Source organism: Lithobates pipiens, unplaced genomic scaffold (assembly GCF_037356315.1).
Source record: "Lithobates pipiens isolate NorthernLeopardFrog02 unplaced genomic scaffold, aLitPip1_a1.2 Scaffold_1, whole genome shotgun sequence".
NCBI lineage: Eukaryota > Metazoa > Chordata > Amphibia > Anura > Ranidae > Lithobates > Lithobates pipiens.
Genome location: NW_027507685.1, coordinates 202,550,327 through 202,569,648, shown reverse-complemented (window position 1 = coordinate 202,569,648; position 19,322 = coordinate 202,550,327). Strand labels below are relative to the sequence as shown.

At 44.5% G+C, this 19,322-nt stretch overlaps 1 protein-coding gene across 3 annotated transcripts in view; it reads right to left on the bottom strand.

Annotated features, from left to right (window-relative positions):
* The window catches only part of ECH1 (enoyl-CoA hydratase 1), a 69,485-nt gene extending 54,812 nt beyond the window's left edge, over positions 1-14,673 (bottom strand). Inside the window, exons 1-4 of one of the 3 annotated variants that reach the window (XM_077480344.1) lie at positions 14,510-14,673; positions 6,545-6,707; positions 3,505-3,593; positions 797-921 (exon numbers count right to left, since the gene is read on the bottom strand). In XM_077480344.1, coding sequence (XP_077336470.1) covers positions 797-921; positions 3,505-3,593; positions 6,545-6,707; positions 14,510-14,540 — 408 coding nt within the window. In that variant the 5' untranslated portion in view covers positions 14,541-14,673. The other 2 variants (XM_077480335.1, XM_077480353.1) reach the window with 2 other exon arrangements.
* Between the last annotated feature and the right edge of the window lie 4,649 nt (positions 14,674-19,322).

Below are 19,322 nucleotides of genomic sequence, written 5' to 3'. Positions count from 1 at the left end.
TGCGTGGAATTGGTCTATAGTGATATTACACTTCAAGCCTTCAATAAAGGCTGACAAGAATCGGTAAAGACTGGAATTATGCACTAATCTGAAAATGTAGTGTTATATTTACACAATCTTATTAATTAAAAATGTACATTTGCCTGGTAACTTAGCTTTATTTACCTTGCCTGTGCCAAAAGTCATCTGAAGTCTGAAGGTTGCCGTCTTACCTGACCCCAAACATATTTTCCCAAAACAATCTGCGATTTCTGGTTCTTTTCTGATCGCTTGACCACAATCTGCTCCCATTTTCATCTACTTCTGCTAAAATCTCTTTTAAACCTTCCCGCCTACAATCTAGTACTGCACATTGAATTCTCCATGTAGCCACTGCTTCTCATCCACAATTTAGTCCAGTTGATGCTCTCTCCATTACAAAGGCCCCATTCTCCACCACTCTTCATCTAATATGTCCCAATTTCATTCTCTAAACTCTCCACAAGGCAAACCCAGCTGTCCTCTGCTCTTCAGTCCCATCCCCTGCACATATCTTCATCCAAACTCCCATTAAAATCCACTCTTTGTACATCTTCCATTCACGGTTTCATCCCAGCCCTGATTACATGTACCCACTGTGTTGTATTGCCTCAAGAAGAAGTCTTTATGCATTCTTTGCTTATCTCAACCCCTTCACCATCAGTTCCCATCTTCTCCTCTATCATCAGCCAACGTACTACCCCGTTCCACATTACCACCATGAACTCCTACTTCCTCCCCCTGAATGAGTTGTATATACTACCATCCGTATGTATACCTTCTCAATAGCACTAAAGGATTCCTGATAATCTTTTATCTTCTTGCGCACGTTCCAGGCAATTCTTGCAGTGTCACTTTCCTCTTGTTGTAAAAAATCACTGGCAAGGTCTGAAAGGTCAATACCTATGTAAAGAATAAACATAGAAAATGTAACTTACAACTTACCAATAATTATATACTAAATTTAAAGTATATTTCTGCATTTAAAAAAGCTTACAGTATGCCTAGCACTGAAACACACACCATGTGGGGCCCTGGTGCGCATCCTACAGCCTCAATGCACCTTGGGTCCATCAATCAGCAGTCAGTGTTTTTTCTGACTAGGTGCTGACTCAAAAAATATGAATGGAAGGATCCAGCAGGGCTAAAAAGTATACAGACAATAACAAAACAAATAATCTAATGGTTTTTATAACACAATATTAGGGGTCTATTGTAAATGTTTTCACAAAAGAGTTATATAACTTACACCCAGAATTCACACATTGTTCAATAGAATTTTTTTTTTTTTTTTAATGTGACTCTTCGCAAAAGATTTGTGAATCTTGTGAAAAAAAAACAAAAAAAAAAAAAAAAAAACACCTTTTATAGATCGATCCAGAAATAATAGGAACAATATTTCTCACATTATGCATGGCAGTATAGCAATCTCCACCACACCGCGTATGCCCCGGGCAGTCTCCACCACATAGCACGTGCACCATGCCGCGTTATCAGGGGACCAGCTGCAAGAACCAGAAAGACAGCCAGGCACCTGATGACATAAGAAAATTAGATGGCAGCGCAGGACCCAGCATGTGACAAAGGAGCTCTAGATTTGAGGAATGTGTGAGTATGTTTTTTTGAGGACATCCCAGTGCACAAGGCACAAGGGGGAAGGTAAAATGTACAGAGGTAGTGAAGTTCCTCTAACCTTTAACTACCCTACTTATCCAAACCCCAAAACAAAACTGTGTCTAAACCATAAAAATACCAGTTGCTGCCATAATGGCAATGACTGCACATAAGTACCCTGAAAATATAGGTTCACTGTTCAAAATACTTTCCTCTCGAGAATCTGCATACGGATGTTACAGTGCCATGACTCCCTCTTGGTTTCCTTTGAGAGCCAGAGGTGCGTGACACATATAAATTAGCACCCACTCTCTCTCTAGATTGTGCCTGTACTTCTACTCTACCTCTGATTCCTCCTAAGCAAAGCACCTCCTGTGGGAGATATGACCTGCCACATTTGTCAGTGAACTTGCATGTTGGCCCATTGTAAGAAAACATGGCCAGTAAATACACAGTGGAGTTGCTTTACTAAAACTGGAGTGTGAAAAAAAAAATCTGGTGCAGCTGTGCATGGTAGCCAATCAGCTTCTAACTTCAGCTTGTTCGAGTAAGCTTTGACAATAAGCCCTTGTTCACGCCGGTGTGACTTGCACCCCTATTTGAAACTGGAACTGGAGTGTGAACAAATCTGGTGCACCTGTGCATGGTAGCCAATCAGCTTCTAACTTCAGCTTGTTCAAGTAAGCTTTGACAATAAGCCCTTGTTCACGCCGGTGTGACTTGCGCCCCCATTTGAAACTGTACATATCGCTGCGATTCATGTCACAGCGATTATGAAAAAGGTTCCTGTACTATTTTTTACCAATTTCATTGCAACTTGATTAGACTTCTGTTAAATGAAGTTGCAAACCACAATGAAATCAGTGCTGAAGTAGCGCGACTTCAAAGCTGCACCAGTGTGAACCAGTGCTAAAACCTGGAAGCTGGTTAGTTTCTATGCAGAGCTTCACCAGATTTTGCACTCTCCAGTTTAAGTACATCAACCTCAGTATGTTTTGTAACAAGTAACATTCACTTCCCATGGCCCACTAAGGAAATTGAAGGACATTATAAGAAAGCCGAGATGAGAAGGCTGCAGCATCACAGAAGGTAGGGGGAGTGAATAAGGTTAGCAGGTCACTCAGAGAGAGAGATGGTAATGCAGTTTGCTCCAAATGTGAAATTCCAGACTGAAAGGCTGCTCAGTGCCTGGTTTGGGAACAAGGAGAAAATGTTTTAAGTAGTATTTATTTAGATGTATTTAGTTTGATGTTCATGGCTTGTTTTGTTTTTAACCTAACCACCTAAGGCTATTCTCCCTGCTGAGCAGGCGGATGACAGGTCCGTGTCCACTTTGCTAGGCAGAGCAGACACAGACACAGCACGCTATTCTCTATAGGGCTTTCAGATAGAAACGGACCACCTGTCCGTTTCCATTCGCCTGTCATACGATCTGATCCACTGTTTTTGGTAGACGGGATCGGATCAGATGCCAGTAGGCAACAGCAGACACGTCTGCTGACACACGCCACTCCATAGGGAGCTATGGATGATCTGATGAGGTCCGCCTTGAAAACTGACAGGGGGACCTGATGTTTGGACAACCCGTGTAAAAAAAGCCTAACCTGTGATAATTTTTCCCCAGAATCCAGGACCCTTACCTGTGCCAGATAACCTCTTATGGTTTTGGTAAGAGAGTCAGAAAGGGGTTGATTTACCAAAACTGGAGAGTGCAATCTCTGGTGCAGCTCTGCATAGAAACCAATCAGCTTCCAGGTTGTTGTTGTTGCTGAAATTAGAAGCTGATTGGCTACTATGCAGAGCTGCACCAGATTTTGTGTTCTCTGGTTTTAGTAAATCAACCCCTTACTGTTATATAAATGATTGACTTACCTGACGTGAACATTTTACCAGCACCAGAAATAACGACTGCTCTACAATTAGTGTCGTCTGATAAGGCACGGAAGCAGAGGACCATCTCCCTGTGAGAAGAAAGAAAAGCACATATCCCTTAGAGATTATCTGGCATTTCAGGAATTATAATATTCATTGATCCGTTTCATCAGAGTTAGACCATTTTCTATTGTGCTACATTTGCCATAGCTTAAAAGTGACCGCAGACTTATTGAGTCCGCTTCACAACAAACCAGGGAATAAATGAAAGTAAATGTCTGGCTACCATGCTGACCCTATGATATTGCGTCACAAACCCAGAACCACTATGCATATAAGGGCTTCTGGCCTATACCAATTACAACCTTAACCGATTACCTTACCAACCACTACATCTGACATTCCTCTCTGCCAATCCCTCCACTGGCTTCCAATTGACCAACAAATAAAATCAAACATACTAGCAACTTACAAAGCCATCCACAGCTCTGCGCCCAGCTATATCACTAGACTCCTCTCAAAATATCAACCAAACTGTACTCCCAAGAACTGCTCCCTTCCCATCCCACGTATGTCTCCAGGATTTCTCCAGAGCCTCTCATATCCTCTGAAACTCCTTACCCCAATCTGTCTGGTTATCTCCTACTATGCTTTTTTAGGTGACCCCTGAAAACACATCTCTTCAGGAAATCCTATCCCACCTTCTAGCTAACAACTGAATTTTACTTTCTTGAACAACTTCTCCCGACATAGTTACAACTTTTTGTACCACTTCCCCTTCTTTAGGTTGTAAGCTCTCATAAGCAGAGGCTTTCTAACCCCCTTGTCTGATACTGAAACTGCCTTTATTTTGTAAAGCACTGTGCATACTGTTGGCACGATATAAATACTGTAGAATAATAATACAACGTTTATTCCATTTTCTGCAGGAGCTGATCAAGCAGAATCTGGACTTGATTTACTAAAACTGGAGTGCGCAAAATCTGATGCAGCTGTGCATGGTAGCCAATGAGCTACTAACTTCAGCTTGTTCAATTAAGCTCTGACAAAAAAGCTGGAAGCGGAGTGGTTTTTATGCAGAGCTACGCTAGATTTTGCACTCTCCAGTTTTAGTAAATCAATCCCATTGTTTTGTAAAATACAGAAAGCCAAGGAAGACAGAAGCATTAAATAGTTTGGAATGAAAACATGTCTTTATATGGTTATTGTAGCACAGACTCTCAGGTGAGAGTCAGACCTATTGTTTAAATGGAAAGAGGTATATCTGACAATAGACTGAAAAGTCAAAAAGGCTTCAGGGTACACCTGTTTTGAGAAAACAAAAATACGAGCCGCAATTACTGATCTCCTTTTAAAAATGCTAATTACCTGTCTCTGGCTTGACTCTAAACTAGAACTGATGTGCATACCTGTTTTGTCAAAGATGGGGGGGGGGGGTTAGGAAAGATGAAAATTTCTCCTAAAACAAGAACAATCCGCACAAGAGAAAAATAATCCCCTGAGAGAGTATAAAGCAAACAGTGTGACCAGGCCGTGGGAAAAAAACAAAAGAATTCTAGGATTCATCTCTAGAGGGATCACCAGCAGGAGAAAGGAGGTTCCGATTCCTCTATATAGATCTCTAGTGATACCCCATTTAGAATACTGTGTCTGTTTCTGTATACCTCACTTACAAAAAGATATTGATAAGCTAGAACAAGTCCAGAGATGGGTAACAAAAACGATGAAAGATGTGGGGAGCTTAATATGTTCAGTCTGGAGGAAAGAAGGGAAAGGGGAGACATGCTTGAAACCTTTAAATACATCCAGGGGGTGAATAAGGTTCAGGAAGGCAGTCTTTTCAATATGAAACCAAAATCAAGAACATAACCTCAAACTAACTGGAGGAAAGTTCAAAACTGATCTTAGAAAGTATTATTTTACTGAAACAGTGGTTGATGGTTAGAATAAACTACCAACAGAGGTAGTGAGACAGTCAACAATAAACTGCCTCAAACATGCTTGGGATAAACATAAATCTATAGTCAGACATGAAAAAAGGAGAAAAAAAAAAAAAAAAAAAAAAAAAAAACGGGCAGACTCAACGGTATACTCAGTTTTTTTTTTGTCCTCACTTTTCTATGTTTCTATCAGGTGAGGCCTGTCCATTAAGGGCGCCGAACCCCCCCCCCCATGCATGTGTCCGGCTCCTTTCAGGCCACCGGCGCACGGATTCCAATGTGGAGGAGCTGTTTTTTTGAAGCACCGATTAGAGCCAGACGCTCCAATAGACTTCCATATAGGGTGGGCTTGGGTCGCAGAGAGTGCGCCCCGAGCCCACCCAGGTGTGTTACAACAGCAAATCAATATTCGCTGTTGTAACACTGATCCTCTTCCCAGCCAATCAGGAAGTGGGTTTTGAGACCGGTCACCCGATTGGCTGAAAGGACAGGCGATCCAATTGGATGCATACGAGGAGGAGGGGAGGAGCTGGAAGCTGTCATGGAGGAGAGGACTCGCTGCCAACTACAGTGGGGTAAGTGTGCCGGACTGACTGGCAAACAGCGGGGGGGGGGGGGGGGGGGAGTGGCTGGTTGTTTGCCACTTGCCCCCCCCCCCCCCCCCCAAAAAAAAACACACCAGCCGCCACTGGTTTCGATCATGCTAACTGTAAGTTACGTCCCCTGTGCTGATCTGATTTTCCTTCTTTTTTTTTTTTTACTTTGGCTAAACTTAGGCTTAGGGGCAATGCTGATATTCTTCTCTTGGAAACCAAAATTTGAAATTCATCATCTTAGAACAAACAGCAAATCAAAAGAGGATTTCTGATTGGTTGTTATTGGTTGCAAATGCTCTTCTGCCATAAATAAACTTGTAGAAGTCTAAAAACAATGTATTGCAATGAGGCTTATCCTGGTTTTCTAGGGGTGCTACCAAGCAACCAGATCATATAATTTTGTAAGCGGTCCTTGCTTATTTATTTTCATGGCTACAGTAATCCTGCTAAAATAGCACAGCCTGCAGTGTGGCCTTGCTGAAGAGGATGTGTATATTATCTTGCCTCCAGAAAGCTTTGTTCATGGCATTTCTTTTCTCAGGACGGTTTAATTCCACGTGAAAGATGTTCTCTTTTGGTGTTGTGACTTTCAGTGTCTCATAGTCGTAGGATGCCAGTCCCGCCTCAGACGACATGTTCCGCAGTCCCAGAACCACCTTGTGCAAATCTGAGAATCCAAAACGGAACAATTTTTAGATCACATGAAAACTAACCCATCCCATGCATATTACAGTCCAACTGTATACCAAGGGCTACATAGTGCGATGGCCTACCTAGACACTCCATTTAATTTGTATCCAATTATGAAGATAGTCACACTACATAGTTGTGGACAAATCTAAAAGATTGTACAATCAGACTGTAATATGTCTGGTCAGCTTAATACCCCTTAGAAAGCAAGATTACCCCATATCGTAAAATCTGAGAATCCTTTCCATTGTCAGCCTGCCCCTTCCTATAAAACAACACTCCCCAAATTATGGCTGGTGAGCTGCTTAGGGCCAGCTGGTTGCTGTAAACCTGGCCCCTGCAATGAGAGCCCGTCTGCAGGATTTTCTCATTGCAAACTGGAGGGCAGGGAGCTACCGATTGCAGAGTGGGCAGCAGGTGTTGGAACATGCCAAGTGCTGGAATGCAATCTACCACAGGCACTATTGTGTGGAGCGATTGTCTGCCTTATAGCAACTGCACACTCTCAGCTGTGATGTCATCACAATGACATGGAGTCTGCACAATGGTAAGTGCATCTAAACACCAACGATGGTGCACTAGTCCTTCAACTGTACACCAATAATGTGGAACTATATTCTGCTGTATAAACACTGAACACAAGAGATGGGGAACTATATTCCTTCCACTGACCACTACTGATTGGACACCATTCCACCCATTGAACGCCAATGATGGGACAATATATTACTTCCACTGACCACCAATGATGGGACACCATAACACCTACCGATTACCAATACTGGCATACTACATTTCTCCCACTGACACCAATGATGGGGCACAAATCCTCCCACTGACATGATGGCATTTATAACTCCAACCAACCACTGACATCTGGGAATTTTTCACTACCACTGACCCTTGTGGCTGTAACATGTTTTACTTCCATTGACCTCCTACAGCTGGGGTATTTTTATTTATTTTTTTCCCCTACTGGTCACAGTCCAGCCTCTAACCAGCGTAACAGGCAAAAGCATTCCATGCTATGCCGCCTGGGACCATTTCTATTACAGGTACTTGTATAGCGTTGACAATTTACACAGAGCTTTACATATTTATTTATACATTCAAAATCGGTCCCACTCTCAAGGATCTTACAATCTAAGGTCCCTAACTCAAATTCATACATACACATACTAGGGCCAATTTAGACAGGAGCCAATTAACCTACCGGCATATCTTTAGAGTGTGGGAGCAAACCAGAATACCCGGAGGAAACCCACACAGGCAAAGGGAGAACATGCAAACTCTGTGCAGGTAGTGTCGTGGTTGGGATTCCAAACCAACAACCCTAGTGCTGCCAGGAGAAAGCGCTAACCACTAAGCCACTGTACTGCCCACATTTACATGCCAATATATCCTCTAAAGACCATTTTACATACTTTACAGTGACAATATACCGTATATACTCGAGTATAGGCCGACCCGAATATAAGCCGAGGCCCCCAATTTACCCCCAAAAAAACTGGCAAACTTATTGACTCGTGTATAAGCCGAGGGTGAGACATGCCTGTCCATCCCTGTGTGTGTGTCCGTCCATCCCTGTGTGTCCGTCCATCCCTGTGTGTCCGTCCATCCATCCATCCCTGTGTGTGTGTGTCTCCATCCATCCACCCATCCCTGTGTGTGTCTCCATCCATCCACCCATCCCTGTGTGTGTCTCCATCCATCCACCCATCCGTGTGTGTGTCTCCATCCATCCACCCATCCGTGTGTGTGTGTGTGTGTGTGTGTGTGTGTGTGTGTGTGTGTGTGTGTGTGTGTGTGTGTGTGTGTGTGTGTGTGTCCAGCCTACCTGTGTCCCGAGCCTTTGTCCCGAGCCTCCGTCCCGTGCCTTGCCTCCTTGCCTCCGTCCCGTGCCGTGCCGTGCCGTGCCGTGCCTTGCCTTGCCTCCGTCCCGTGCCCTCTTCGTCGGCGCCTCGGCGGCCATTGTAAAATTCAAAAGCCGCGCCTCCTCCTTCGCCTGTGATAGGCGGAACACTGAATTTCCCAGCAGCCTGTGTTCCGCCTATCACGGACATCGTATCATCCTCGTCCGTAGTACGAGGATGATACGATGTCCGTGATAGGCGGAACACAGGCTGCTGGGAAATTCAGTGTTCCGCCTATCACAGGCGAAGGCGGAGCCGGAGGCGCGGCTTTTGAATTATAGAATGGCCGCTGTCTGTCTGCTCGACACGCTGATCGAGCGGGCAGACAGCGATGACTCGAGTATAAGCCGAGGGGGGCACTTTCAGCCTCAAAAAAGAGGCTGAAAATCTCGGCTTATACTCGAGTATATACGGTAAGCCATAACATTGTTAGGGATGCTTAAAGCAGTTGTATACCCGCTGACACTTTTTTTTTTGTATATTATTACAATGATCTCCACTAGCTTCCGGGTCCTGTTCCAAGCAGGTGCTTGCAATCAAAGAAGGTTGCTTGCACAGAAGCAATTATTGTAAAGGGTTCTCTGATTGGACGAGGCAGAGAGGTAGGGTGATGATGTGACAATCTTCACCAAGGCCAATGAGACAACACTTTGCATTATCTGAGTAAATGCAAAGTGTTCTCTGTATGGTGCCTGTGACAGGCAAGTGACCCCCTTTGTTCAGCAAGCAACACAGGGCATCACTCAGCACGGGACATAGAAGCTAGAAGCAACCACTGTAGTAGCAGTGTTTACTACAGTCATTTACAGCTTCCATGGGGATCCTACAGGTATGGTAAATACAAACTTACATTGAAAGGTCCAATCTGAACCAATATAAAATATGTCAACCAAAAATGAAACACAATTTCTCCCCAATATCTTTAATGCAGCAGGAAAGAGATTCATTACACCAAAAGTTATTAAAAGTATTTTTATTGATCCAAAATATTGAAATTCGAAAACATTGTTTAAAATATGAGCTCTGGTGTATATATAACCCCAAATACAACCAATGATATCCATGAATAGTGGCAGGTGAAAACACTTTTTATGCAGGAATTTACATATGGAGTTTCCTGCCCAAAAAGCCCCCCTGCCACTATTCATGGATATCATTGGTTATATTTGGGGTTATATATACACCAGAGCTCATATTTTAAATAATGTTTTCGAATTTCAATATTTTGGATCAATAAAAATACTTTTAATAACTTTTGGTGTAATGTTCTATATCTCTTCCCTGCTGCATTAAAGAACTTGGGAGAAATTGTGTGTTAATTTCTGTGTATAATATTGGGGGGCGAGCAGAATCCCCTCATTTTGGCTAGCGGGTACTTGACGTAAATATGTAAAAAAACTGGCATACCTAAACTTCAGCAAAAAAAACAAGGAGCCTGACTGGTTCCTTTGGACAACATTTCCACCTTTACGCTGGATTGCGTATATACTGTAAATCACACATTTCAAAAATCTGTTATGTAACTTTATCAAATTTACAATACAAACACACACATTAATGGGTTCTTAGGACTAAAACAGAAAGGATCTAGGGTAGATCTATCTACAGGTGTAAGCATAACAGGATATAGTATTTCATATGATATACTGAGGTGCCTGCATGAAGAAAGAGGTTTACCGTTCTTCTTGTTAGTGGCTGCCGGATCAGACAAATGACGGTATTTGTACAGTCAATGAGCCAAGCGTTTCCCTCGACTAAAGTTCAGTGTAGGAAGCAAAGAAGGAGGTCAGAGTGCCAGGTTGCATATCTACAGCAATAATAAAATGTCTGACTGCTGAGTGTCAGTGAGAGACAGCCAATCACTAAAGACACCGACATCCAAGGGACCTTATATCACTATACAGTATATAATAATATATTTACACAAACCATTTTAAATATTTTTTCTTTTTTTTGGGGGGGGGGGGGGGGGGGGGTATGTTAGTTTGTATAATGTATTTGTAAGATGTTTTGGTGGTATGACAATACCATTAAAGTGGAGGGCCACCCAAAAAATAAAATGCATTAATAATCTTAAAATAAATAAAAACATTTTTTTACTTACCTGAAACCGCTGTTGCTAGGCAGTCCTCCTAATCTGCCTCTTTCTATTCCGCAGCGCTTCCTCTTCGATGAGCGCCCCCGTTGCCTTCTGGGACATGTGTGTGTCCCAAAAAAACAACGGGGCCATTCACAAAGCACTGCGCGAATCGGGCAGTGAAGCCGCAAGGCTCTACTGCCCGTTTCCCTTTGTTAAGATGGAGGCACCAGCAGCAGTTCCGATGGAAGGATCGGCTTTGGGGCGGTCGACATCGAGGGATCGCTGGACAGGTAAGTGTCCTTAAAATAAAAATTCTTGCCGGGGACTCCCCTTTAATGTATGTATATAAAAGTTATTTGTCTAATAACTTTTCAATAAAACTAAGATTGAATATATTAATGTTAGGGCTTTCTAGCTAAAATGACAATCACGATTTTTTTGCTTAGAATTAAGATCACGATGCATAGTAGTCCATTATGCTTTGCCTTTGCAGGGAATGAAAGAGGAAGTAAACTCATCAGGGTTTACTTCCTCTTTAACTTTTGGCTCATGCATGTGGACGCATTTGCCTGTACAGTGTAAAAAAACAGGTGCATTACAGTCACAGGTGGTGTGAATAACTTGCTGCCAGCAGCCGACAAAATTAGTGACAGGCTACAATACAGAGCAGCTGTACACACATTTAAGCAGTACTCATGTACCCAACTTATGCCCCGTACACACGAGCGGATTTTCCATCAGAAAAATCTTGGATGGTTTTTTCCAAAGGAATTCCGCTCAAGCTTGGCTTGCATACACACGGTCACACAAAAGTTCACTGAACTTTCGACCGTCAAGAACCCGGTGACGTACAACACTACGACAAGCCGAGAAAATTAAGTTCAATGCTTCCGAGCATGCGTCGAATTGTTTCCGAGCATGTATAGGAATTTTGCGTCTCGGAATGGGTAGAGACGATCGGAATTTCCGACCGAAATAAAATTGAGAACCTGTCTGATGGACAATACACACGGTCGCATTTTCCGACCAAAAGCTCACATGCGACTTTTGCTGGCCGAATTTCCGATCGTGTGTACGGGGCATTAGACTTTCTGTGTTGGGACCATATGCCCCTGTACGCGAGTACAGATTGGATGTGCGTTTGCATTGTGCCCCATTTGACTCTGCACACTCTGTAGAACAATGAGCTCCACTTAAAAAGGCCTCCCTGCCAGACAGAGGCACTAAGCCCCCTCAATTAAGTGCCTATCTGAGGCCTGGTCTGTTAATGATGAACGTTTTAACCACTTGACCTCTGGACGGGTTTACCCCCTTCAAGATAAGGGCATTTTTTGCTATTCAGCATCGCTTTAACTGGCAAATGCAACACTTTAGGGAAATTAAACTAGATTTTGTTTTCACATACACTGAGCTTTCTTTTGGTGGTGTTTAAAGAGAAGTTGAAGTCCGTAAAAAAAAAAAAAAAATAATAATTAAAAGAGACGTATGTTTTTTTTTTCCTCTATTATACTTACCTTACACTCCGATGCTGCAGCTTTCCCCGGCACCTCTGCACTGAGAACCGAGCAATCGAACATCGCCGATAGCTCAGTTCTCACAGCTCCCTGAGTGGAGAGCTGCTGCCTGTCAATCACTAGCTCTCTGCCGCCCCCCGCCGCACTCAGTGAGCTGTGAAGGAGCGGGGAGTGGCTGTCTCAGGCTCTCAGTGGCTTGTTGAGAGCCTGAGACGGGCATCAGTCCAGGCACCTGGCGAAACCAGACTGCCATTTTTAGGATGATGCGGTGCCTGGACTAATTTCTGTGACTTCAGTCCGCTCTCTGCTGAAAAACGGGTCACATAGGGTTGCTACATATCAATTACACAGATTCTGTGGCTGATTAAGGTGGTAATTAAACTCACTTAGTGCCTTATCTGCATTAAATTAACCTAAGAACCTGTGTAATTCATGTGTGTTCTGGTTTAATGGGATGAGGTGGCAACCCTAGGGTTAGAAGTGTCCAAAACAAATTGCACTCCTGTGACCCATAGGAGAAGCCCAGACAAACGAGCCCAGGCTGGACTTCTCCTTTAAAAGTCAGCAGCTCCAAATACTGGAGCTGCTGACTTTTAATATAAGGACATTTGTCCAGGGATCCCGCAATGTCAGCACCCCCAGCTAATTTATCAATCAGCTCCGGGTGCAGGCGCCTGCATCTGTAGTAAGTAAAGCAGGAAGTGAAGCCCTACGGCTTTACAGCCTGATTCCTACGGAACATGCGCGAGTCACACTGCGTTTTCTGAATGGTCCCGCTGTCTCCTGGGGCCTGTGTGTCTTCCAGAAGGCAGCAGGGGAGGAGGAGGAGGAGGGGCCGGAAATAAAGTAGACTGCCCTGCTGTCAAAATCCCGTACTACCAAACAATTGTCAAATGTGGCAGTTGGGGGTAGGGATGAGCTCCGGCGTGTTCGCACACTCCACGTGCAGAGCCCGCCAGGAAGACGGTGCAGCGCTGCGCTAATCACAGGCAGCGAGACATTTCCTGATCTCTGCAGCCACGCATTGGGGAAATGTCTCACTGCCTGTGATTAGCGCAGCGCTGCGCCGACTTCCTGGCAGGCTCTGCAAGTGGAGTATGCGAACATGCCGGAGCTCATCCTTAGTTGGGGGGTGCGAGCAAGCTGAACTTCCTCTTTTGGGTGGAGCTCTGCTTTAATCACTGAGTTTTTTAGTTTTTGCTATATAAATGAAAAAATACAGAAAATGTGAAAAAAAAAAAAATTTAGTTTTCTTGCAGTTACAAAATGTTAGCAGACAGGATATTATAGCAGAATAATAATTGCAATAAAATGCCCCTACCTGTCCGCTCACTATATTCTCCAGTAGGGATGAGCTCAGGCGTGTTCACATGGAACACGTGCAGAGCCCGCCAGGAAGCGAGCGCTGCGCTAATCACAGGCAGTGAGACATTGCCTCGATGCGCGGCTGCAGAGATTGGGCAATGTCTCACTGCCTATGATTAGCGCAGCGCTGCGCTCACTTCCTGGCGGGCTCTGCACGTGTTCCATGCGAACACGCCTGAGCTCATCCCTATTCTCCAGAACTGTAAACTGAGTGTCGGGATGACAACCTTCTGCCAATACGTAGGAGTGACATCACCCTGAGCCCACCAATGAAGAGGCCCAAAGACCGACACTCAGAGGAAGATGCTAGCGGGGGACCATAGTCAAGAATAAACCCTTCAGTTCCGCTTTAAAGCGAAACTAAAGGCAAAAATACTTAAGCTCTGTTCCAAAGCCCGCCAAGTCCCTCGCTGGCATTTTCTCTCTGGCTTCTTCCGGTCAAAGTCTTCGGCCATCTTGATTGGCTGGAATCACTCCCGCACATGCACAGGGGTGCAGTCAACCTGTCACAGTGCCAGAAAGGAAACTGAGCTGTGCATGCGCAGCTCAGTGTACATTCCCAAGAGGGTTTTCAAACATATTTTATTTTATTGCATGTCATTTCTGCAATAAAAACACTGCTTGTGCGCAGATTTTTATTTTGTAACTTTAGTTGCACTTTAAGCCTCAGATAGGTATTCTAACGAGGCAGCCTTTAATTCACAGCAAGCTGATCTGTCAGGCGGACTTCCTAGCCGACAGATACCCTTTCTGCTCCTTTTCTACAGCTGATAATGTAAACACTGACACACGAGGCGGCCACTCTCCCTTCTACAGCGGCAGTGCCCACCTTTCCAGGCAATAATAGGTGTAGACAGAAGTCCACAAGTTCTGCATACACCCTCCATCCTGACTGATAGTGACCCACCTCTACGAAGGAGACACCTGAGAGCAGCCATGACCGCTCGCTGCACCAGCCGAAAGCTCTTCCGGGTCAGTGGTACGGCGCCGCCATCTTGGGGTTGGCAGGTGGATCAGGTATTTCATCAGATTAGGCAACCCGTCAGAATGTGTAACGGAAGTGACGTTTCGTTGCCGCCATCTTCTTACACCCCGCACTCGTTCACAGTAAGGATACTCTGAGAAGAGGGCAAGCGGACATCTTGTTACACCCACCGAAGTTTTGCATTGTACACTTATTTTTAACAGTAAGCTGAGTTTATGTAGTGAAATACAGTACTCAGAACTCCGTCTGAATGTTTAGATGAATGCATGCTGATCTCACAGGTTTGCTAATCGGACAGAAGTTCGCTGCTTTTAAAATCCAACATCCAAACAGTCAAACGGAGTTCTGAGTACTGTATTTCACTATACAAACGCAGTTTATTGTTAAAAAAAAAACAAGTGTAAAATGCAAAACTACGGTGGGTGTAAAAAGATGTCCGCTTGCCGCTTCTCAGTGTATCCTTGCTGTGGAGGAGTACAAGGTGTAGCAAGATGGCGGCAACGAAACGTCACTTCCGTTAACCATTCTGACGGGTCGCCTAATCTGACTAAACACCGCCTCTCACTGTCTGACAGCCATACAGGGGGATTCCAAGGAGGATGTAGTCCATTGATGAGAGGGTGGGAGGATTGAGATTCAGACATTACACAATACTGATCTATTCATATCCCTGATCAACATTTCCTGTTACTAGGCGCATGCTGAACTTCAGTCATTTATTCATCTTTCCATCTATTAAATCTTCTACCCTTGTTGTTTTAACCACTTAAAGAGGAAGTAAACCCTGATGGGTTTACTTCCTCTTTTTTTCCCTGCAAAGGTAAAGCATAATGGACTACTATGCATCGCATAGTAGCTCATTATGTGTCACTTACCTGACACAGGAGCCAGCGAAGTCGCCGCTGTCCCCTGTAGTCCGCCGCATCCATGTTGCTGGTGGCGTCTCGCAGCTCCGACGAATCACAGCGGCGCAGCCGCGATGACGTCACTCCCGCGCATGCGCACGGGAGTCGCGTCTCGCAGCTCCGCTGCTGCCATACGGCGAAGCCGCGATGACGTCACTCCCGCGCATGCGCACGGGAGTCGACAAATTAGGCAAATCCATTCTTGGATTTGCCGCATTTAGTGCGCCTGCGCGCCGCTGTCTACGGCGCATGCGCCGTAGACAGCGGTGCCCATTTTCAGGCAAATATCTCCTAAACCATATAGGTTTAGGAGATATTGCTTGGACCTACAGGTAAGCCTTAATCTAGGCTTACCTATAGGTCCAAGTTGTTTGGAAGGGTTTACTTCCTCTTTAAGGACCGAGCCTCTTTCTGAGATTTGGTGTTTACAAGTTAAAAAATAATAATTTTTTGCTAGAAAATTAACGTAGAACCCCCAAACATTATCTATATATTTTTTTCTAACACCCTAGAGAATAAAATTGCGGCCATTACAATACTTTTTGTCACACTATTTGCGCAGCAGTCTTACAAATGCACTTTTTTTGGAAAAAAAATCACTTTTTTTAATTAAAAAAATAAGATAAGAGTAAAGTTAGCCCAATTTTTGTTTTTATATTGTGAAAGATAATGTTATGCTGAGTAAATTGATACCCAACATGTCACACTTCAAAGTTGCGCCCGCTCGTGTAATCGCAACAAACTTTTACCCCTTACCACTTCAATGCCAGGCACTTACCCAACTTCCTGCCCAAGCCAATTTTCAGCTTTCAGCGGTGTCGCTATTTAAATGACAATTGCGTGGTCATGCTACACTGTATCCAAAACAGAGTTTTTATCATTTTGTTCCCACAAATAGAGCTTTCTTTTGGTGGTATTTGATCACCTCTGCGGTTTTTATATTTTGCTTAACAAAAAAAGACCTAAAATGTTGAAAAAAAAAAGTTTTGCTTTTGTTTCTGTTATAACATTTTGTAAATAATTAATGTAGAGCTGGCTCCTGAAGAGCACGTGCTATATGTTTTGAAAGTTAATGTTACACCTGAATTGCAGCTTGGTTTGGGTATAATTGTTCCAAATTTGGACCTCAACATCAGTCTGACTGGACTATAGGGTGTTCAGCCTGGCCATAGGGGGCACTGTCTCTTCTGGTAGGCATGGAACCACAGTCTGATTGGGTGCTTTAAGGTTACTTTCTCGCAGAGCCTTCCCAGTGGGAGTGTCACTCTTGCTGTGCTTTCTGGGAGAGGGTACTTAAGATGCGGATGTCACGTGGTTCGGGGTTCCGGTCCAGAAGTATGTTCTGACTCCATGGTCCTGGTCCTCCTGACCAGCCCCCAGGAAGGCTATGGCCTGGGGTGTGGAACCACCTAACTTTATGTCTCTGGGCTGGCTAGCCCGAGGCATGGAAACTAAAGAAAGGATTCCGAGGTGGTTCGCTGCCGTCTCCAGTGGTGGAGAGGAACAGCAACTTCGTAGCTATCCAGGGGAGGACTCTTCAGAAGAAGGCCATGTACGGGTTGGCTTCTTAGCAAGAGCCTGGTGGGGCTGAAGTACCTAAATTAATCGAATCTCGTGGGTATCGCCAAACCAGCTGAAAGATCCAGGTATCACACGAGTGTTCTACAAGTTCTAGTTTCCTACATGTTCTACAACAACGTGTGTGGCAGAGACTTGTTAATAAGAACTCACGCCGCTCGTCGGCGCATATACAAAAAATCCTCTGCACACTCTGCAATAATACTGCCTCCATTCTCATCATGACTTATCCCACCCACAGTACGCACTCCCTGTTGCTCTCTACCCACCGCCCAATCTCCCGGTACCACCCCCTTGCCCCCCCTTCCCTTCTCCTCCTTCCTCCCCACCATTCAGTACTTAAAGGGGCCTCTACCAACACGGCCACTGTCAAAGTTATTTCCAAAGGCTGATGAAGGAGCATGCATGCTCAGAAGCGCCACCTACCTCAGCCCGTCGCCTGATGACACAGACTCTCTGAAAGATACTACCCAGGGCACTACAGTGACCAGCACCTCTCCGGTCATCCTGAAAACCATCTACAGGAATGGACTAAGCCACTGACCATCGGCTGAAAGAAAAACGCTGTGAACCCTGTACTGCAGCCCCATGAGTCGTGCCTATGGACGGATGAAACATTGTATCTATGATGTGCCTTTACACCACTAACCCAATGTGAGTGTTTTTAAACCGTTTTAATAAATTTTAATCATTTCTTACTGCACTTAGAGGGTGCCGTCTCTCTCCTTATTTATTGTCTCCTAGAGCTACTTCTTGCTTTAAGACTGGCAGCCCACCTGAGTACAGTTTAGGCTGGGTTCACACCGCTGTGGGTGAGAGATCCGGATGTGATTCGCACCGCACTGCAGTGCAAATCACATCCGATCTCTCTGTGCGATGCGAGTTCAGCCATACAGATAGTATGGCTGAATTCGCATTGCACCCGCCGCAAACTCGCACAGGACCCTTTTTTTGGTCCGCAGCAGAATCGGATCGCATGGGTGTTCACACCATTCAATCCGATTCCTGTCCGAGTTTGCAGATCGCACTGCGATATGCGGACTGGTCTGGGGGTGTCATTAAGATTTCATTGACACTCCCAGCAGTCCGCATAGGGCAGTGTGAACTGCCGGCGGGAGGCATGCGATGCGGGAAAACGCAGCGGATTCGCGGCGTTCCCGCATCGCTATGGTGTGAACCTAGCCTTAATCACGGACCTTCCCCATGGACTACCTTTATAATTTTGATATCTCATGAACCCTCTATTGTTGATACTGGACGTGTAATCTACACAAATAAATGTATATATGTACGCTATAGATACAACTCATTTTTATATATACAGGACATATATATATATATATATATATATATATATATATATATATATATATATATATATATATATATATATATATATTATACATATATTGTAGTTGTTTGTTTGTTTTTTCAAAATCCCAGGGAGCGCCATATTACCCCATCCTTTGAAGTGTGAGAAAGCAGTCTGGTTAGGCGTATTGAGTGTCATTCTTTCTCGGAACCAACCCATTGGGAGTGTCATCCTGCTGTGTATTCTGGGAAGGGGTATTTAAGGTACTGACATCACGTGCTTCGGGGGTTACGGTAATTCTCTGGATTTCTATAGTGAGAGACTTCCTATCTTTTGCAGTTCCAAAAGTACCTGAACTTCCTGCCTAACCCTTTACTCTTCATGGAGAGACTGTTTTGTATACTTTTTCTCTAATAAATATCCCAAAAGTGGATCCAGTGTCAGTTTCTGAAATTCTTTGGGCCATCTACCTCAGGAAACCCCTAGACGCACATGAGGTCAAGAAGGTAACGGTAAGCCCAACAAAGCCAGCAGCTCCTTCGGGGGTCAGTGCTACATGTGGGGGCTCGTAGTCCAGAATTTGCCGTTACCTCTCGCACCGAGGAAAAAGGAAAAAAAAGAGAACTGTACACGTGGTAACTACATGGTAGAGGGTTCATTTTATTTTTTGGACTGCGCCATTTCTGTGAGGAAATGATTGACATCCACTGTTGGCACGTAAACTGTGGGTGGAACTGGAAGGGGCCCGCGAGTTGCGTGACCAGAGGAGCCAGTGGGAGGAGTTTTGCCTGTTTTCCCTACACGAGGCACCGCGTGAGAGTGTCGTAGGAGAGAGAGGAAGGAGGTTGTGTTTTATTGCGGAAGCAAAAGAAGTGGATGTTTCGAGTTCCAGGAACGTTGTCCACCATGGGACCCAGGATGCCTTCTGTGGGAACCCCCA